This window comes from Anser cygnoides, chromosome 1 (assembly GCF_040182565.1).
Source record: "Anser cygnoides isolate HZ-2024a breed goose chromosome 1, Taihu_goose_T2T_genome, whole genome shotgun sequence".
NCBI lineage: Eukaryota > Metazoa > Chordata > Aves > Anseriformes > Anatidae > Anser > Anser cygnoides.
In genome coordinates this window covers 16,787,996-16,808,529 of record NC_089873.1, presented here as the reverse complement: position 1 = coordinate 16,808,529, position 20,534 = coordinate 16,787,996, and the positions used below count along the sequence as shown (strand labels likewise).

Genomic DNA, 20,534 nt, shown 5'->3' with positions numbered 1-20,534 from the left:
TGGGATATCTGGTCTTTGCTGAGGAATGATTGTTCCTGGGAGGCTTCTTGTGTGTGACTTATACAGTGAAATGCATTATGAAGTCCATTTTCTGTGCGTACAGTTGATGCATAATATGCGAAACACCGGGCACCACACAATAGATTTTATGACCAGTTAATTTAATTTAACATGTTTATGTAATATTATAGTATGATTAGGAATGCTTAGAGATAGCAAGTTTCATTGAAAATAGTATGCATGTAAGTAGACTTAATTCATCCATGAGTGAATGTCTTGGAAATTTTTGGAATGACATAGAATGATAGAAACATGACATTCCCATATCAAACTTTGAGGGTCTTTTGCAAGAAATTTTCAGAATAAAAAGGCTAAATATGCTTAAAAATGAAAGAGGATAATTTTTTATTAATAATTCATGAACATATTTAATAATTAATTCTGTAGTCAGAACAGACACCATACATATTTAGAGCAGCATATTATTCATACACAAAGAAAGATTTGATCTGTAACTGTGTTTTCAGTGCATGTTTGTTGAGTTAAAAATTAACTGTCCTGCCAGGATATTGAAGTGATCAGAAATTAAGGAATGTGCACTGCTTATAGGCATGCCAACTTTAGGTTTCAGAATTAACCATGCTTCAGTGAAACACTTTATTGTTTGGAATGACAGTTCACTTGTGTTCAAGAGGGCTCTGGAATTCCTTATCCTGTAAAATGATACAAATATTATTGACTATATCTGTTTTATTGCTGAATGAATGCAGTAGACATTTAGTATCCACTCTGTGGTTGGTTTATGTTACATTAGTGCCTTTAGGCTCAGTGTTGCATGACAATGTTTTTTCCATCAGACCTGACACACTTGGCCACATATGGTGGTCATTAGATGGTTGTTTTTCACCCCTTTTACAGCACGAGGTGGAAAATGTTATCAACAAGCAATCTATTACCAAAAATATTTTACAAAGTACTTGATCTATTGTGGAATCTTATCCCCAATCTCCTTTAAGAACTGCATTATTTTGCCTACAATTTTTGACCTTTCTTTAAGTAAGTTCATATCAATTTGTAAGTTTGGTTTATGATCTGTTAATCATAACATTGCATTTGCTGCTTGTATATAAATATTTATTGTTTGCAACAATACAGATTTTATATCTATTTAACATTTAAGCAGTATAGGTTTGTTTCAAGAACAGCAGTGTGTATTGACTCATAATGCAGCGATTGTGAATGGGAAAAGCAGAACAGTGTTTGGCTGATGGCATGGACAGAGCATTGCTAAGGCTGAAAATTGGGAGATGCAGGCATTACAGATATTTTTCCATGGGATAAACTCAGCGTAGTAACATACCAACATGAGGTACTTAGGAATCTCTGAAATAATTGTAAAAGATGAAATATGAATGGTAATAGTCAATGAAATGCAGCCTGCTCTGGCAGCTCTCATGTTTCAATTTCCCAATTAAGAGCCTATGTAGAAAAATAATTGCAAGAAAATACTAAGATCTATCATCTCTCTGCTAACATACACTGAAACTCGATGATAAATCACTACACAATCATAACCCTGTACTGAATCTATCTGACTGGTCACCTGTTAAAAATATAGCATTTATTTCCTGTGGCAGATAATTATGTCCTATCATAATCAGATGGAATTTCCCCCCATTTTTCCACCCTGCTTTGAAGCCCTCCATTTGTTTTGATGTAATTGTTAGTCATTTATACATGATGAAAGTTCCTCTGTCTTCAGGAGTCTTCTGTTACTTGCACAAAGGTAAACTGAGCTCTTATAAGATATTTTTGAAACCTGAACACTGGCTAGTTTTTGGTGAGCTGGAATTAGCTTCACTTCCTGTGATGGAAGGAGGTGAGGGAACAAGGACATATATTTTTAATCGTGTTTTTCAAAACAGCAACTGCTTTAAATTCTGTTCTTTGTATAGAAACTCGTGCACAGTAGTGAACAACAGTGCACGCTGACAATGGTGCTATTGACAGGAGGAAGCTGTGTGCATGACTGTAGGCTTAAAGGACGTAATTTAAGTTAAGCCAACAGACGGAATGAACTCAGACACTGTGGAAAACCTGTTTCATTTTTCCAGCTACGTTCTGTGTATCTCTGAGTGCTGCAGGAGCGGTTGAGATGAGCTACAGGTGAGGGCTTAGGCAGAGGTAGAAATGTCTGCACTCCTCAGGCGCAAACCCCTGAAGGGTGGATGCTTAATGTGATCCACACCGCTTTGGGGGCATGGTTGCCACAGCAGTTCCCTAATTAGCTGCACACCCAGCCCCACCCTGGGGCCTCCTATAGACCATATAGCTGTAGACACCTACTTGGATGTATTTCCTGCCCTGCCATCAGCTCCTGTGGCAGCTCGGTGCCCGTGGTCCTTCTGCTCAGCAGCAGCCACTGTTGTTCTCCTCTGTGGTCTCAATTCCCCAAAGTAAAATTGAATCACACAGAACAGATGCAATCCAAAGGGAAAAAAATAAAAAACCCTGAGATAAGGAAGAGATTTGATGTTCCCACAGTTCTCCTTAGCGCAGGGCGTTCTTTCTGCCTCCTTTGCTACTTCTCCCCTAGCAAGGAGCAATTTCTAGGGAAAAAAGATATTGCCAGAGAATTTCCCATATCCTCAGCATCTCTCCTTGGATTTCACTTCAGAGAGGGGAGAAATCTTAAGTGGTCATAAATCTTGTAGTAATCAAATACAGCAATTAGAGATCTTTTGCATGTTATACTTTTTTTTTAGTCCTCATTTATTTTTGTGATACCATATTGACATGAGAAATCGTGCCGTCTAACTTCGCCGCCGTGAGTTCTCTCTGCGTGCCACGAGAAGGTAATTGTAGCTGGTTTTGCAGAGTCATGCCAGAAGGCTCTATTCATGGTGGTCAGCAGGTTCTCAGTGTTTGGCTCTTTCAAACAACATCTAGCAGTAAAAGCAAACATGAAGATCTGCTTCTCTGGTTTCTTAACTCATATCCACCCTTCAGATAGTAATTTCGTTGCTTGGTCTGATACCGGTTTCTCATTTTTCAGGCCAGAGAGATTTATTTGGAAGAATTTCAGCTTTCAAGTACAGAAATCTGGCAGCCAGGGTAGCCGTAATGAGCATTTTATCTTGGGCGAGAGTGTCTGAAATTCCAGTCTCGGTTACACTTCTGCAGCTCTGCTAAAGCCCTGCACCCATAGGTGTGTAACAGCAAAATCTTGTACAGCATATCTTACTATGGGTATTTTAGGCATCTTTAACTCCTAGGCCATCATTTTTCAATGGCAGGGCTGAACACAGTTTATCATCCCAGGGCCGTGGGGCTTTGCCAGCACTTTCAGACACCTGTGACCAAGTTCGTCCTGAGCACGAGACACTGAATAAGGAATTTTGTTCTTCCCAAACACTCCCATAAATGTAGGGACCTTGTCCACAGTACAGGTCAGCTTTATGGATCATCTCTCTGAAGGATACCTCATTCAAGTATTAAGTTGAATGAAAGGAAGTTACTACAATATTTTGTACTGGTGCTACCTAAACAGTGTCCCTTAGTCCCCGTTTCAAGGCTGTGATGCTGTCTTCCTGGTGCATTTATACAGCAAACATATGAAAACAGTGGCAAGGTCTAAAGCTGTAAAAAGCAGTATATTAATTTTCAAGAGTGTGAATACAAATACTTTTATTAGGGTGCTGGGTGATTTTTAATAATTTCAGATTTGAAGGCTGCATCTTTTCCCCTTTTGCAAAAAGTCTTAACGGTTTTTTATGAAATCTTTGTGCTGACTCTGGATGCAGGAATAGTCGAGGAAGACTGCTCACTCTCAGCCTTTTAATAATTTTCATTGCTTCTCGATGTTGACTGATGTTTCTTCATACCTGGTTTCTTTTACTTGCAGTTTCTGAATGGCCATACTGTGAGAAAGCTTTTTTGGGGTGGTTGCATTCCTGCAAAGTAAGAAGGTCTGTATAGTGTTGGGGGTCTAGAATTTTTTCTTGTTTTTCAGCAATGCTAGGCCGTGCTGTTTGGGTGTGTGTAGTGACTTAACTGCAATGCAATTTTCCTTTGATTTCTGAGGATCTCTCACTGCAGCTGAGATGACTCTTTCACTCCTGATGGAGAGACGAATGAGCATACGCGTACAGGATCCTTCCTTAGGATCGCTGCTCCTTAGTTTTGTTCTCTGCACAGCTTTCCCATCACTTCTTCAACTTTCTGTGTTTAATCCACATGAAATTTGTGTAAGGAAAACCCTCTTCTGCCTTTACTGACTAAGCAGGCATCTGAGTTGATGTGGACAGGGCAAGCTCCATCCCTGCTGCTGGCAGCAGCCAGGCACAGACCGGCACCTCTCCAGGCCCCGGGAGCTCACAGCTCTTGGCCAGCTGGTGAGGGCTCTGTGAGCAGTACAGAGGCAGAGCTCCTCCAAACATTTTTCAGCGCAGGACTGGTGCAAAAGCTGGAAAAGCCTATCTTTTCCTCTTTTTATGATCTTTACCATTCAGCTATGTACTGGGAGACGTAGTGTCTCATAAATCTGTCTCGCAGTGCTTTGAAGTTTCCCCATATGACCATTGCATTTACCCATGCTACAGAGCAATGAACCACAGATGTCGTCTCATGAGCTGACTTAATATCTAAACATATAAGGAACTTATACAACCTATTCTATGCAATTAGCCACGGATAATAAGTCTTCCATTGAGTATTACACAGTGCATGCTGCATTTGAAAAGCACAGCAGTCGATTGTGAAAGTTACTTTCTTCTCTCTCTTTTTCCTGTGATGTCCATTTTACATCATGGATTCCTGAAAATAAGTACTGGTTTGGGATATTCAGATGAAGAGGTATCAGCAGGCAAACTTCTTGCCTTTGGGTATATGTGTGGTCAAGGAACTGTGACTTCAGTTCATTACAAGCTGTACCCATACAAAGCACTGTTCATCTAAGGATTGCTTTGGACTCTGCAAAAGTTACTCTGAACAGATGAAGCCTCTGAGACACCCCTTTGAGAAAGAGTGGTGCTGTCCCTCTACTCAAAGGGATGGCAACCAAGGCGCAGCATCTTCTAGGTCACATAAAAGCCGTCGGTGGCAAAATCCAGAGCAGCAGAGGCAGCTCCTGTGAGCCATGTCTGGGCTGCTGGTGGCTGGAAAGCTGGAGAAGAGCCCTGTGAAAGGGATTTCTTTCCTGACACACTCTAACACACCTGCAGAGATTTTTTGCGCCCCTGCATGTTGAGATGTGTCCTTGCCTGTTTTTGCAGTGCTGCTCACTGTTAGGGCGTGCAGGGATGGGGCCAGCACACGACAGCCTCGTGGCTGGGCTGGAGCCTCGTGGTGCTCAGCTGGACCTGAAGCTGGTAGCACAACTGTGTAACTACTGCCCCATAAGACAGCTGAAATAATTAATACAGAGTAAAGTTACATTTTTTATAGAATAGAGTCAAAAGCTGAAGTTTATTAAATTTCTAAATGTTGTCACGCTCCTGTCGACTGTATTTCTGTCAGTGCTGCGGAATCACAGGAGATGAACATCTGGAGCCTGGAGTTTGTATCAGATTATCACAGGAGTCACTGAAGAGGTTCCCCTCTCCTGTAGCTGGATTTTTCCCTGACGGATGTTTCCTTCAACTAATCTTCAGCCTATGCTCACTTGTCAGGATGCAGAAAGCCTGCTCTAATTGGATTACTGTGGTGTATTTGTTGACACTTCTCAAACTGTGTAAATGGCCTGCAGCCCTAACATCAATCTGCTATGCCTTCTCCGAAAGCCCGGAAAAGAGTTTTATCACATTACCCTCATCCCGATGTGTATCAACTAGCTACTGTTTGAAGCCTGAAAGCCTTCCCAGCCGTGCAGCAACCCTCCCTTGCCCCTGCCCTTCTGCTGCACGTGGATGGTTTTTGGGTCAGCTGAAGTCCTGCATTTGCCGGCGGTTTGGGTACCTCTTCTGGAGCCTCGTGTCTTCTTCTCCTCCCCCATGGAAATTCTTGCGCTGATCAAAGCCCTTGGCTGTCATCTGGAAACGTAGCTACGGACTTACTGCTTTGTTTGTTCTTTTCAATTAGTTTTACAGCGGCTGTCTGACGAGGCTCCTGCCTTTAGCAGGCCTTTTTGTAGTGGGTGCGTGAAGGGTGCTTTGTAAAAGAAAGCAACAGGTCCCTCACCGATACAATCACTTAGCTCTGCCTTCAGAAGCTACCTTAGTCATATGTCTCCAAAACAATTATGAATTATAGGGTCAAATATCTCTAGGGTCTAGAAAAATGACAGGGTCTAAAGTTTCTAGGGTCTAGAAAATCCTGCCTAGTGATTACAGCTCATCACCTGGGTTTTCTCTTGCATTGTTCTACTTTTCCTTAAAATGGTTGGGGAGCTGCCCTGGTCTTCCCTTCATTTACCTGCTCCCATCATCAGTCACCTACAGAATTTATCATTGATGATCTTAGGCTTTCTTTCCAGTTGTTGACAATTTCAAGTAGCATATAGCTAAAAATCAGTGTCCGAAGGACGTGGGAAATCACTTGTTGGAGGATTCCATGCTTACGATTACATTTTTACACCTGCCTGTTATTAATACCGTTGACGTATGTTATATTGTAATTTGGGGAGAGGGTAGGTTCTTAGGCGTGCTCACGGTTACGTGAGTAGGCAGGCTGCTGACCTGGCATTGCCGCCTGCTTGGCTTTGGCATCTGGCCTCCTCTCCTTCCCTGCTCTCGGCAAGAAAATGTCCTATGAACATGACCCTATCGTTTTTTCTTCAATAGAAGAGAAATACAGGTTGAGCACCTCTGATACCTATTGCCATTCCAGCTAATAACAAATTGGGATTCTCTAAAAATTTAGGATTTTCTTTGTTCTAGCTTACATGAGAACTCTCTTTTAATGTATTGAACCTGCTGTAGGTATTTGTCTTTTTGAAAGATCTTGTTCCATGAATTTTCATCATTTTCTGGGGCTCTTACTTGCTTTTGACTTGTACTCCTGATTTTATATTAATGGGATTTCTGCTACCACACCTAAATGGGAGTCACAATTCTCCCAGGCTTTTTGAAAACCTTTGTTGTAATGTATTTGCTTATCTTCATTGGTGTAACTAAAAAAAGGGGAAGGTGGAAAGTAATTACACAAAGTGGAGCTATTTGATATTATAATTTTACAGGTACATGTAAAACCCCTCCTTAGTGACGTGGCTAAGTTCCCACATAGACTACCTTCATTGTGAACGTGTATTTCCATTGAAGAACATTGATCTGAGAGAAACTACACACGCTAAGTGAATTTTAATTAAAATATTTTAAGTGGCATTTTATTAAACTGCTGCAAATTTCTCCGTGACCATAGCTTACGATTGTGCTTTTATTAATTTAGCCAAGTTGAGCCATGTGTACCATATGACTCGGGTTTTTTTCTCATCGTTTTATTTTTTCTGTGTGTGTGTCAGACAGGCTAGCTGGATGAAATTTTAAAATGCATGCAAGCCACACAAATGCGTTCTAATACATCAAAACACCCACTTGCTAAGTGTCAGAATAGCCCATGCATTAGACTACCCTTTAAGTGTTTTATTACCACTGCTAGGTGTCTCGATGGGTTGCTGCTCACCGAAAATAAACCAAATAGGAAAAAAGAAGAGAAGAGGAAAAAAAGGGGGAAGAAACAAAACCCACCACCAGCAAAAACGGCACTTGCCTTTCAGTTAGTTGTGGGGAAGATAAAATCGTCATGGGGTAGTGTTTTTTTCCAACATACTTCATCTTCTGGAAACCCCCTCACAATTCTCATAGCAGAGATGAAGGCTAAAAAATAGAGCTCCAGGAAGGCTGGAATTAAATATTTTAGATCTTCCAAAACAATATATATATAAAAAGAAATGTAACTTCCAAGGAACAAGGTAAGGGGCCTCCTTTTCTCCTGGCTGTGATTACAAAACTGGGAAAGAGAACTGAACAAAAGAGAGTAAGACCAAATTGTGAAAAAAGTTTGTAATTCCGGGGTTAGCCATTTCTCTTTTCATCAGTAGCTAAACAACAGGAAAGCGATCGCAGAGCCAGCAGGAAGGATGGTTGGGTGCAGAGAGGAGGGTCTCGGGGTGATGTCCTGTTAGGGAGGAAAAGAAGTGCAGCTCCTTGTGTGTCAGTCCTTTGTGCTACGATGACTGAAAGTTTCGACAGTTGGGCACCAGGCTGAGGCACTTGGCCTTGAACATCAAGATAATTGCGACTCCGCAATACAGTTGTGCAGAGCGTGGTGGGAACCGCAGCCTCATTGTTGTTGCAAATGCTCTTTTGTTTAGAGCATCACGGTTCGCTGCCTGCACCGCAGCCCCTGCTCCCGGTGGGGACCCGGCACTGTGCCGTGCCCTGGCCAGCCCAGCTTTCAGGGCAGTCGTCAGCCTGAATTTTCCGTTTGATTCTAAAAATCGAGGTAAAGATACGTTACTTTGGGCTCTCAAATTCTCTTTAGCTAACCGTGTAAGAGACGTTTTCAATATAATAATTAAAACCCATACTTTGAGTAGCTAGGGCAACCGACCTGCAAGGGGTCAGCACACCGATGTGCTCATTTTAAGAAACGTTATTATGAAGAGTAGTGTCTTTTATTAATAATTAAACACAATCTAGATGACACAGTAAACTATATTAACTCCATCAAGACTAGGTAATCATTCAAAGTGATTTCAAAGTGAAACTATTGTACAAAAAGGCTGAATTTTAATCTATTAACTGTTTTAGGAGGGGTTACAGTCTGTGGAAGCTGGCTGCATTTGTTATCAATTAGTCTGTTTAAAAATTTTTAAAAAGTTACTGCTTTAAAAAAGACACCGATTTCAAGATTTTCCATGCAGGATGTGTGACTTCGCAATGTTTTTTACAAGAGTCAGTAAGAAAACATCGGCTTCCCTGATTAAGCTGCTTTTTGTTTTCAGTTTAGTTTCACCGACCCATGTCAGAGGTATTTTTTGGATTATCAAAACATAAGATTATGAGATTATTTTTTAACCCTAATCTTTTGCATTTGGCAAGTAAAGGAGCTTTTTTTTTTTTTTTCCTTCAAAATTTCCCTTAAGTGTATAACAACGGGAATTTGATGAGCATCAGCTTGCTTTTGCTGGCTCTAAATACGCCATGAAGGAAAACCTCTGAACTCATGGTCTGCAATGATGACAGTTGTATTGTGCTTCCCAGCATAACTTTCTTTTAACCTAACACTTCTCCTATAAAATGAAAATACAAAGCTCTGAAATGCCAGCCTCCCAAGATGTAATTACAATAATAGATTTACTTTAAGCATGTTTTTCAGCTGCTTTATTAATATTTTATGGCTTCTTCTCGAGTATTCTCACTAATTGGCCATTATGCTTCATTCCACCAAAGCTTTGTGACCACCTAGGACGTTAAGGGGCATGAGTTTGTCTGAGGTCTGCTTGTTTCCCCGATGCCATCCTTTTTACCATAGTGTTGGATTACACAGAAGACGTGAGAGGGAGATTTTTCTGTGAATATTTCAGGCTTGTGGAAAACACGAAATGCAAACTCTCACTAATCTCCCTTTAATGCAGGTTTGTAGAGCTGTTTTCCTACAATTTGGGAATTGGGAGTTGCAGGCCTTTGGTGTCCTCCTCCGTGGAAAGCACTTTAGGGAAAAAACAGGCTGAAAGTGGGCAGGAAGTTGGGTTGTGCCTGGAAGCATGTCTAGTTTTCCGACTCCCAGTTCCTGCTGATAAAAGTCATTACTGCACACACACAGCACAGCCACCGTGCCTTGCTTTCGTTCCTCAGTCAGGTAAATAGCTTAATATATTTTGAAAAGGGCTGTGTGGGTTTGAAGTGGCCTGTGAAACAGCATCCTGGGGCAGTTACGGTGCCCATGGTGGCATTCGGTGCCCGTGTGGCATTCAGTGCCCAGTAAAAGTTGCTACTTTGCAAAAATAATCTTTTTTTGTCATCTGAGCAAATGCATGCTGAGGTCACGAGTGACCTTTTTCTTTCTTACACCGGCTGCCTGTGGAAGGATGTGAGAACCAGGTACGGCAGCTGGTTCCCATGCTGCAGAGCATGCAGGCGCACATGGATGCAAATAAGGACCAGGCTGCAAAACCTGTCCCTAAGGGAGCATGTCCTGTGAGCTGCAGGGGCTGCTCCAGCCTTGGGACCCCTCTACGTGCCCTTGCTCAGTTTGAGACAACTCACGTGGCACAGAGAGCAGAGAGAAAAAAATGACATCGGGTGTATATGTAGTAAAGGTAGAGGAAGAGTGTTTCTCTTAAAAATAAACGGGGGAGGAATATTCCTCTGTAAATGAGTTACCTGTGCTGTGTGGAGGAGTGTCTTGTTCTTACACCTCCGGGTTTCCCATTGGTTTTAACAGAATGGCAGGAAAGCAGGATTTTTAGGAAGGTCTGTTCCACGAGGTTTATTCCGGGTAAGAGATGATGCAAATTGCAGACACAATGACATAAGCTAATTAGGGTTTTATCCTGAACATCTACAGTCAAATTTTTCCCTTACTAAATATATCCAGAGATAAAGCCTAGGCCTTTGAAAGGCAGTGCTTCATCACCGTATCTTACCCCAAATCAGTGCAATTTGCATTATGATAAGTTGTATAACAACATATACCTGCCACAGAACTCAACAAGAACTGGAAATTTCTGTGTGCTTCCTTTTTCTCTTGTGTAATTTTGTGTTGTACATAGTCCTGGGTGATAGACGTGGCCTGAAGAGTTTTCAACAACCCAGAGGGGCTTTTTGGGGAGTACTGATGCTAATGCCTGAGCTGTAAAATCCCAAGACTCAGTTATGACTTTTGCCTGTGCTCTGTTCCTGTCAACACTGGTGGAAGTCACATGGGAGGTACAAGGTCCAGTGACCATTCAAATAGAGCATGTATCATCTTGAAAACATGCTCATCATTTCTGCAATCAACAGATTAATTAATTTCTCCAACAGACATGCCCCAAATATCACTAATCCTCCTTAGCATTTTTTTTTTCAATTATTCCTTCTCATTGAAATGCAAAGCCCCAAATCCCAAATCCAACCATCCATCCATCATCCATCCATCCATCCATCCATCCATCCATCCATCCATCCCTGCAGGGTGTCTTCTATTTTGCCTTGTTTTACCATCGGGGAGGGGAAGAGGTGAGGAAAAGGGACACATATTTACGTAGTGCTTGGTGCTTTGCACAGGGGCATTGGCCTGGTTTTGGACTGGCGAGAAGCTCAGCACCGTGTCACCATGTGCAGTGCATGGCCTGAAAAAGCTCAAGAGGAAGGGACCTGAGCTTCCCGTGCTCTTGTTTTTGTAAAATATAGTGTGGTGCTACTTTAGCACTGTAGGGGAAGGGTCCTCCCTGAAGGATCAGCAGGTGGGATGGGGTTCTGGCCTTTCCCTTGCCCACTTGACCACAAGAGTTTCCTGTTGTGGGATCTCCCAGGAGATCTCAGGGCCATGGGGCAGCCAGGGTGCAGTGGCCAACTGCAAGGACCCCATGGGAAGAAGAAGTGGGAAGGGGCGAGTAGCAGCTTCCCCTTGGCATGGGAGTGAGAATCGTGAGAACCCTCGGAGCAGCCATTTTCTGATGTGTGTTTCAGGCTGGAATTGACCACCAAGAGCCCTCACATGCCTTGGGGCCAGCAGATGCCATCCGTAGTTTCAGGGGCAGATAAAAGTAAATAAAAAAAAAAAAAAAAAACCATCCCGTGTTCATTATTTCTGAGCATCTCATGATTAAAGATCACATGACCTTTAACCCAGTCCTATGATATTTGGAAATCTGATTTGTGACTTGTCAGGAATGCTGGGGGGGGAGCTTCATGGAAAAAGGCCCAGAACGGGGAGCAGGGTGGTGGTGGAGGAGAGCAACGATGTACAGCTTGGAGAGCACTGCTAGCTCTGCGCCATCTCTTCCCACCAGCTCAGAGCCTAGGGCTTGTGCCCACAAGAGAAATTAAACCATATCCGGAGATAAAACAGTGATTTTCTCAGAATCATTATAGGATCATGTCTATCACCTCAGATTGTTACTTGGCAAGCTATAAATATATAGGTTGCGAGAGGAATGTTTTTATTGTTATTTTAGTGTTTTAAATTCAGGTTACTCTCTTGCAAATACATCTTGTTAAATCTGGAAGAGTTAGCATCTTAAATTACAAAGGCCAGCTGTCACGACTCAGTGGGATTTAGTCCTAAACAATGTGTTTGTGTGCACGCACAGGCGCTCATCTATAGGTGGAGTGTGGTTGTGTAGGTTTGGGCATGTATTGTTGTACTTTACCCTGTTTTTTGTGATCTGCCTTTATAGTGCAGAAGGCAGCAAAGGGAGCAGAAAGCAAGCGGGAGGAGGGAGACTCCTGGACATCAAGCTGACGTTTCTCCCTGTAAGAAGGTTGGGACTGACTTTAATTTTCCTAGGTCGATTCCAAATCCGAAAACCTAAATTAACATGTAAAAGGAAACACCAAAGCGTGTTTTCTAATTTGAACATTTAGTAGCCGGCTAATGGAGGAACCTCCCAAAGCAACAAACACCAATGTCAGTGTTAAGTCTAATGAGCGCTTCTGGCACTGAAGTGGCAGCAGGGCTTTGGCCACTGATTTTTAAGGGAGCCCAAATTTGCCTCTGCTCTTCAAATGGCACTTCTATGTTGTTTGTGTAAAGTGGTTTGTGAATGTAGCCATCCCCTAATGAATCACGGTCACCAATGCACAGGTGGCTTCCAATTTCTGTTTGATCCAACTTCTACCTCATTCAGAGTGGCTTGGTAACTTTGGGTAACTGCTCTCTGACTTCTCCCATAAAACCAACAGAGTATTTTTCTGGGTTTGTTTGTTTGTGTAATGTTTCATTTGCAAATGGACTGCGCTGGCAAGTAAGGCTGATTTCTCCCGTTTGATTCTGGGAATAGACTCATGCCCCACAGAGTCACCAAAGCCATTAATTTCTCTTTATGGGCATATTTCCCCTATTTATTTTCATTACTTGACTTGTGCCTACATTGGAGGCGTGTCAGGAGTCAATTTTCCTGCAGTACGTGCTTGCACAGTCTGTGAAGGGAGGTGGGTGTCTGCTGTAGGTGTTGATCCAGTTCACCCAAGTCAAATGTAAGCCACTACACCCACTCATGAGCTGTATAAAATAACTTAAAACAGTATTTCCATAACAGTTAAACCTTTCTAAGACCATTCCTTCGTTCTTATTACTGGGTGCATGTTCCTGCTTCCTTCCCTTGTGCCCGCTGTGCTATTCATCCCATCGATCCTAGGAGGGGCCTAAGCAGAAGATCACTAACCCTACATTAGAAAAGTCAGTCTCAGTGGGGTTTTGCCATATTAGCTCTGCAAATCAGCCTACTTCGGGATTACATGAGTACAAAGGAGGAGCAGGAAAGTGCAATGTGTTGGGGAAAGAGGACTATGGTAACTCCTCTCAGCCTAAACAGCGGTGAAACTGTCCCCAGAGTGGGGGTGTTGAATCCCACCCTGTTTATCTCATCCCAGTACAGATTTCCATGCTGGTTCTGTACTAATTTGTATAGACAACGGGTCTATAAGTGGGAGTCCTGCAGAGTGGGACAAAAAGGAGAAGTACTGGGAGGAAAACATGTCTTGTTTTAACAGGTGACAGGGCAGGCCATGGACCTGGCTTCAGCCACTCCACCACATCCCTCCCTCCTCCGAGTCCCCATCACCTTGCATCTCTGCCATCCACTGCATCCACTGCAAAGGAGATTTTAAAATCAGATATCAAACAGATATTTGGGGAATAGGACAGTAGTGTTTTAGTTACTTAGAGGAAGAGGAGGACTGATTTTCTCCTAATGTGCAAGATACCAAATAATCTTTTAACTTTGGTTGTTTCTTTATTAGGGCGATGGGTCAACGGGGATTTCTTGAAGAATTCAGTTGCCCTATTTCTTGTGGTTTCTCCTTTCCACTTTAAAGTATGTCATTTTAGGCTGGCTGCTTAAGTCAGCTTCTCAAAGTGCTTTCCATTCTGATGAAGCAACTACAAGTGTGGAGAACGAGATTAGTATGTATCTAGAGCAAATGGCAGGAGGGAGGAAAGGAGAGAAGAATCAATTCAAGTCAAACAATTACAGACACTGAGTGAAAAATTAATACGTGTCTGGGGAACCTGCAAAAGAAAAAGAAACAAGAACATCGGTGCAGGTCTGTGTATAAATATATATATTTAATGTAGTATGCCAGTTGTAAACCATCAGAGAATTGTACAAAGTTTTGAGGACTAGTCCTTAAACGGGGATATTGTAGTAAACTGAAGAGTAGAATAACTCTGTATTTATTCCAATGCCATCACGTTGTTCCCAGCAAGTTTCCCAACATTATGCATTGTCTGTCATTGTAAGGTCATCAGGCAACTCACCAACAAAACCACAGGCGGGTTTCCGGAAAGACGGCTCCGATGCATGCAGGTGTGCTGTTGGTGTGCATAATGTTCAGTTCACAACGTATTTGCATTTATAAGATTATGTTTTCATTTTTTAAATAGCTTACTTTTATTTCTTTTCACTTGTTTATCATCATTTATTGCTCATTCATCAAACTATTCCATTACTTTATTTGGACTATGTGTCAGAGGGGGACGAAATGAAGCCGTTTTCTAGCCAATCTTTTCTTTGCCTGTTCTTGTTGTATTATGCCTGATACCATGGTGCCCCCACTTACATGAAATTCCTATAAGAAATTATTGTAACATTATATTATAACATTATATTAACATCTTTGTAAAGTTAATCCTAAAACTGAAGGAGAGGCATATGAAAGATGGTACGATTTAGAGTAGGAAGCAGTGTCAAAAGCGCAGCTATCGTAATCTCAAGGGCTTTAAAACTGGGGAACATGACATAAAGGGCCATGTAAAAGCCACAGGACGTGTATCTTTAAGAGTCACCAATATTAATGGACGGAATATAAGATCAGCCACTATCCTGTAACAGCAAACCACGTGCGGGCTTGGTTCGGCAGTTTTTCACAGCCCAAGAATCTGCCCAGCAGATAAGAGGCAGACACAGCCCGTGTTATCTGACAGCACATGCTCTGGATTTAGCAGCTGGAGGGACTAAGCTTGATGTTTCCTGCGTGGATTTCACCGAGTTGTGATGTATAAGTAGTTTTTTAGGCGATTTCCAAAAAGTTGGCCAATGTGAAAAAAATGAAATTATATTAACAAAGGAAGCATGGTGAGGAGTGGAGGGCAGCCTGGGTGGCAGGGTGAGCCACACCGACATCTCCAGCTTCACAAACCATCCCCAGGCTGCCTGCGGTGGCCATCTGGGCTGTGCTCTTCTCACCTGAGCCCCTGCAGCCCCCTGCAGCAGCTCACCCTCCTCTCTGTACTATCTTTTCCCACCGGACTGCGAGACATCGCCTCCAACCACGCAGAGATTCCTCTGCGGGCTCAGCCCTCTGACCTTCAGCTGGAGCGGGCGCACAGGCTCCTCATTCTTCTTCCTGAATGCCGGTGCTGTGCCTGAGGGAGATCCCTTCCGTTCCGGCTCCTTCGTGAGCTCTTCCCTGAGGGGCTTCCGACCTTGGCTTCTGCACGTCAGCCAGCAACCAGCTCTTCCTTCGAGTACATGCAGGCTTTGCTTCATTTTTGTGTGTTTTTCAGCCCTCAGCACTCCCGCAGGACAGTGCTGTGGGATGAAGATGTGGCTGGGGCGAGGTGGCCGCCCTTGGGAGTGACAAGCTGCAGAGCTGCACGAAGGGGCCTTGTGTTGCCAGAATGGATTGGGTGCTCCTGATCAAAGCAGTGCTTCAAATAAATGCTTGCTCAGGTGGCTACTTAATAAAGCCACCAAGGCCGTGTTTCTAAATAAGCCCAGGCACTGCTTGTACTTTTGGAGAAATGGTAAATAAGGATTTGTCAAGTTTCCTGGTAGACCTTTGCACCTTAAAACATAGGGAGCCTTGGAGTTTCTGCAGAGATTGCAAAAATGCTGTTTCAGTATATTCCGGTAAATATACACAAAATATGAAAATTCAGCATCAAAGAATGCGCCTCAAATTCAGTTCTCATTTACATTACAGACTAATGAGAATTCAGAATAATTTTAGGAACTGGGACATTAATGATGCTACAGCTGAATGAATATAGGACAAAGGATCATATTTAAAGTTGAACTGCTATTTTTTTAACTGCTTCTTTAAGCATCATAATAAAAAGCAATAATAAACATAATTAAATAGATCTTTTCTATGAGCTTTCTTTTCTCTTAAATAGTTTTGTGCCTGTGTAGGTACCCAGACAAACGGCCGATTGGTTCTTGTTACATCACAGAGTTAATACAGAACCTCTAGTGACTTCCAGCTTAGGCTTTTATATTAGCCCTCTGTATTGCCATGGCATTTCCAGAGCATGCTGCAGTGAGAGGAATTCCTCCTTTTTGCTTGGGTCTTGTCTTTTTCTCCCTGTGTGTTCAGGTCTGCCCATTATTTGCTGTTGCCAAATATATCATTCTGTTTTCAGAAAGCCTTGAAGATTAGATTCCACTCTGAGTTGGAGAGTTAGTTCATAGAATATCCTAGTACTTTTTTTTTTTTTTAAAGGGACAAACTTGTATTTTGCCTTTATGTAGAAATTCTGTTTTTCCAATTTTTGTAGAGTTTTGGTATGCAAGATTTGTGCAGTTCTTGGGTTAAGGGGAGATTGACTCTGCTAATGCCACACATCATCAAAAAGCACTTTCTGTAATGTCCTCATCGTGCATGTGATGCCTGTGTGAGCATTTTTGGCATATACAGTGCACTGAGGGCATTTTCTGTCTTGGATGATATGAACAGATTCTTTCAGAAGAAACACATTGTAGAGCATTTTAATCTTGCTGAGTTCCTCATTAAAGTTTTAAGGAAGGTGTCTTCACATAATCTTGCCTAACCTGATACTCACAGTTAATAAATGGAAACAGGGAGATATTTATCAAGTGGTTTTCACAGCATTTCATCTTAATGTTAAAAAGAGAATATGAGAACATCAGTCGTGAATCAGAAAAGCTCTAAGCACAGGCTTGAAGTTGAACCCTTGGCTATACGGTTTATTGCTTCAGAAGTTTAGGCTTGCACACCCTCTAGGATGGTGGGAAAGATTTATTTTTTAATTTGTTAACTGTGAGAATTATTATTATAGCGATATTTGTTTCGGTCCCTTGTGCCTTGTATTATGTCCTTTTAAAATAAACTGGAAAGCCCCATATACTGTTTGCAAGGAGATGCCTGCAAACACGCTCATCCGGAGGCGGTGTCTGGTGACTCCGTTGGTCATGGGAGCAGGGACAGGGAGCAGAGGTCGGTCCTCTGCGGGCCACCGGAGCTGAACCTACCCGGATGGCATACATTTCCCTCGGGAAATGATTACAGCACTGTTGAACTTGCTCAGGCATTTCACCAGTGTACGTCGTACCGGCGTGAAAGGCGCGTGATGCTGATGTGCAAGGAGAAATGCAGCAGTGCTGTCCCCTCGCCTTGTCCCAGGGCTGCTACCAAACCGTGCAAAACAGCTGCAAACCGCTGCAGCAGACAGCCTGCCACCAAAAAGAGGCGCAGCCCCGGGTCTGGATCAGGGCAGTGCTCCCGGAGCAGCTCCCACCCGGCTCCACCGCGGCTGGTGCTGGCGTGGGAACCTGGGGGAGCAGCTGCTGCGGCACAACTTTCTGTTTTAATTTGCCTTCGTTTGTGAGTCGCTGCCCGCAGTTCCTGATGCTTTTGCTTTCCTCCAGGAATGTGTTTGCACGATTTTAACTGTGTTTGAATTAATGTAATTATATAATCTTGTAGCGAGTCATCATGCAAACATCAAACTGATGGGAATGTGTTCCTTCAGCTGGCTGTCTTGTGTACTGTTGCTCTGTAGCGTTTAGTTGTCAGACTGTACTTACTGAGTAAAATTCAACGCTATAAGCCATCTCCAATTTCTGTGAATAGTTTTACAGGCAGGATCTGAACACCCAATAGAGCGTCACACAGTTAACCTTAAGAAGACACATGCCAAAACGTAAATGTTAACTAATTAACTCACACAGAGGGCCACGTTTCTGTACAATGATTAAGTGATGTCCCAACCACAGCAGATTTTTCAAAGTGGCTGTCCTCTGTACATTACAGTATATTGCTACTTGTTGGTTGTTTTTTTTTAAACTGTGATCCACATTCAGATTTAGGGAAAAAACAGAAAAGATTATATACATACAAAGCAAGATACCTGATTTTTCAGTGTTCATTAAGATGTGTTCTTCTTAATACAGACTTCTGAACAGAGTCAAGATGAAACATTTGGGGGAAAACAGCTTCAGCAAGTGGTACAAGTAATCCTTAACTTCTGCATAAATTACTGTGCCCGTCTCTGAACCGTTCAGAAAATCACTGTCACCTGCAGGATGCACTGGAAATATGGAAGCAATACATATGTCATCGGCATCCTGCTCATTCTTTCTTATAAATGCTTTGCAAGCGTTGTCACAGGCTCTGCCGCACCCTGCCGCTGACACGGGCAGCAAAGCCGAATTCCAGCCGAGCTGAAGTGCAAACACTTATCTGTTTACACAATTTCCTACCCGCAGTGAAATGCTGGAACAATTTACACATATTTCGGTTGACAGGGAGTGTGCACGTTTTTAAATTGTAGTGCTATGTTCTCCCATACAGATCTATCTATCACCAGCTTTATATTTATCACCAGCTGTGAAAGTGGCCAAGGAATCTGAAAACTAGGGCCAACACTGTCAAATATTTGAAAGAGGATTATACTCTCAACCACCTCGAGAATTCAGACTAGAAAGACAATGCAGCATCCTTAGTCCCCTGCAGCTGTGGATTTGTGCCTCGATTGCAGATGGAGTTGGGTGCAGACGTTGGAAAGCAGCTGAAGTTGTAGCAGAAGCACTAGGGTCCCAGTGTCTCCCACATCTCGCTGCTTGGGGTCCCCGTGTCTCCTGTAGCTTGGATGAGATGTTGCCTTCCCTGATGTCTCCTTCTGCCCTTCCAGGGGAGTACTGCGAGGTGAACGCCCGCTCCGGCCGCTGTGCCCCAGGGGTGTGTAAGAACGGAGGAACCTGTGTCAACCTGCTGATCGGGGGGTTCAAGTGCGAGTGCCCCCCGGGCGAATATGAGCGGCCCTACTGCGAGATGACCACCAGGAGCTTCCCCCCGCAGTCCTTCATCACCTTCAAGGGGCTGCGGCAGCGCTTCCACTTCACCGTCTCCCTCATGTAAGTCTCTGGCCTCCCTGTTCGTTAGTCACTGGCCTCCCTGTTCGTTAGTCCCTGGCCTCCCTGTTCGTTAGTCCCTGGCCTCCCTGTTCGTTAGTCCCTGGCCTCCCTGTTCGTTAGTCCCTGGCCTCCCTGTTCGTTAGCCCCTGGCCTCCCTGTTCGTTAGCCCCTGGCCTCCCTGTTTGTCCCCATGTGGAAGGGTCCTGGCACAGGCCTGGGTCTGGTGGCTTCTCTGCTCCAGCTTGGGGCACATTCATTAAACGTTGTAACCAAACAAATTACCTATGTGTAGAGGTCACCATGAGGGATTTCTGACACTGGCTCCTGGAAGTGGGGCATAATCCTGTTATTTGAAAGCATTCTGTCCTGTGGAGGATGCTGTTGAGGTGCTACAGACTTTTGCTAAAAACTTGTTTACTAAAAACTTGTTTACTAAAAACTTCTTTACTAAAAATAAGCAGTTTATTCACCTCCTCTGCTTTGGAGGTTTGTATTTGGACACACATGGTCCTTTCTTGGTGAAGAGGTGCCGAGTGCTGCACACAGCTGAGAGGGCTCCTCTCAACCCTCACAGGTTTGGGGGGACCAGCAGCAGTGACAGTATCTGGATGGTGGCTGATACCGTGGCTCAGGGGAGGTCACCATTGCCGTGTGTCCTACTGAGGGTCCAATCCCTGCCCGCTTGGTTTTGGGACTGTGCTGGTTCGCAGGGAGGGAGCTGGGCTGCCTGTGTCCTCCCGACCTTCCTCTGCTCCCCTGCTCTCATAGCCCGGGTTTGTGCAGTGTGGGGAGAGGGGACCCCGGGGCCTTCCCAGGCCATGGGGTGGTGCCGGGCCACAACCTCTGGCCACATCTCAGCAGCCCTTGGCCTGAGAGGTATGAGGATGGGAGGTGGGTTTGCCACCTCTAGAGCATGTCAGGCATTTTTCTAGGAGGCATTTTGGGTCTCATGACTCTCGGTCAGCTGCAGACCCAGAGAACTCATGCTACTTATTTGGGAGCATCCTTCCCCTCCCCTGTTTACCAGCCTGTGAGAGGACGAGGTCTTGTCAGGCCATGGCTGAGCGCAGGCCGGTGCTCCTCAGGTCCTTGCTCTCTTCTGGTTCCCAGCCTCATGCCTGGGACAACCCTGACTGTCCCAGCTCCTCACCTCGCTCCTCCTGGCCTTCATGACCAGCTCCTGCTTCTGGTCCCATCCTGGCTGCCAGGTGTGAGCAGCCTCATACCTGTCCTACCTGCCCTGACAGATCCTCGTTGGGCAGATTTTTCTGGGGCTGTCACTTTGCCCATA

The 20,534-nt window shown here is 43.8% G+C and overlaps 1 protein-coding gene across 6 annotated transcripts in view; it reads left to right on the top strand.

Annotated features, from left to right (window-relative positions):
• Positions 1 to 20,534, top strand: part of CELSR1 (cadherin EGF LAG seven-pass G-type receptor 1) — a 165,791-nt gene that overhangs the window by 70,132 nt on the left and 75,125 nt on the right. For all 6 annotated transcript variants that reach the window (XM_048068506.2, XM_048068507.2, XM_048068508.2 and 3 more), the window contains exon 3: positions 19,021 to 19,243. In XM_048068506.2, coding sequence (XP_047924463.2) covers positions 19,021 to 19,243 — 223 coding nt within the window. The remainder of the gene's footprint in view (positions 1 to 19,020; positions 19,244 to 20,534) is intronic.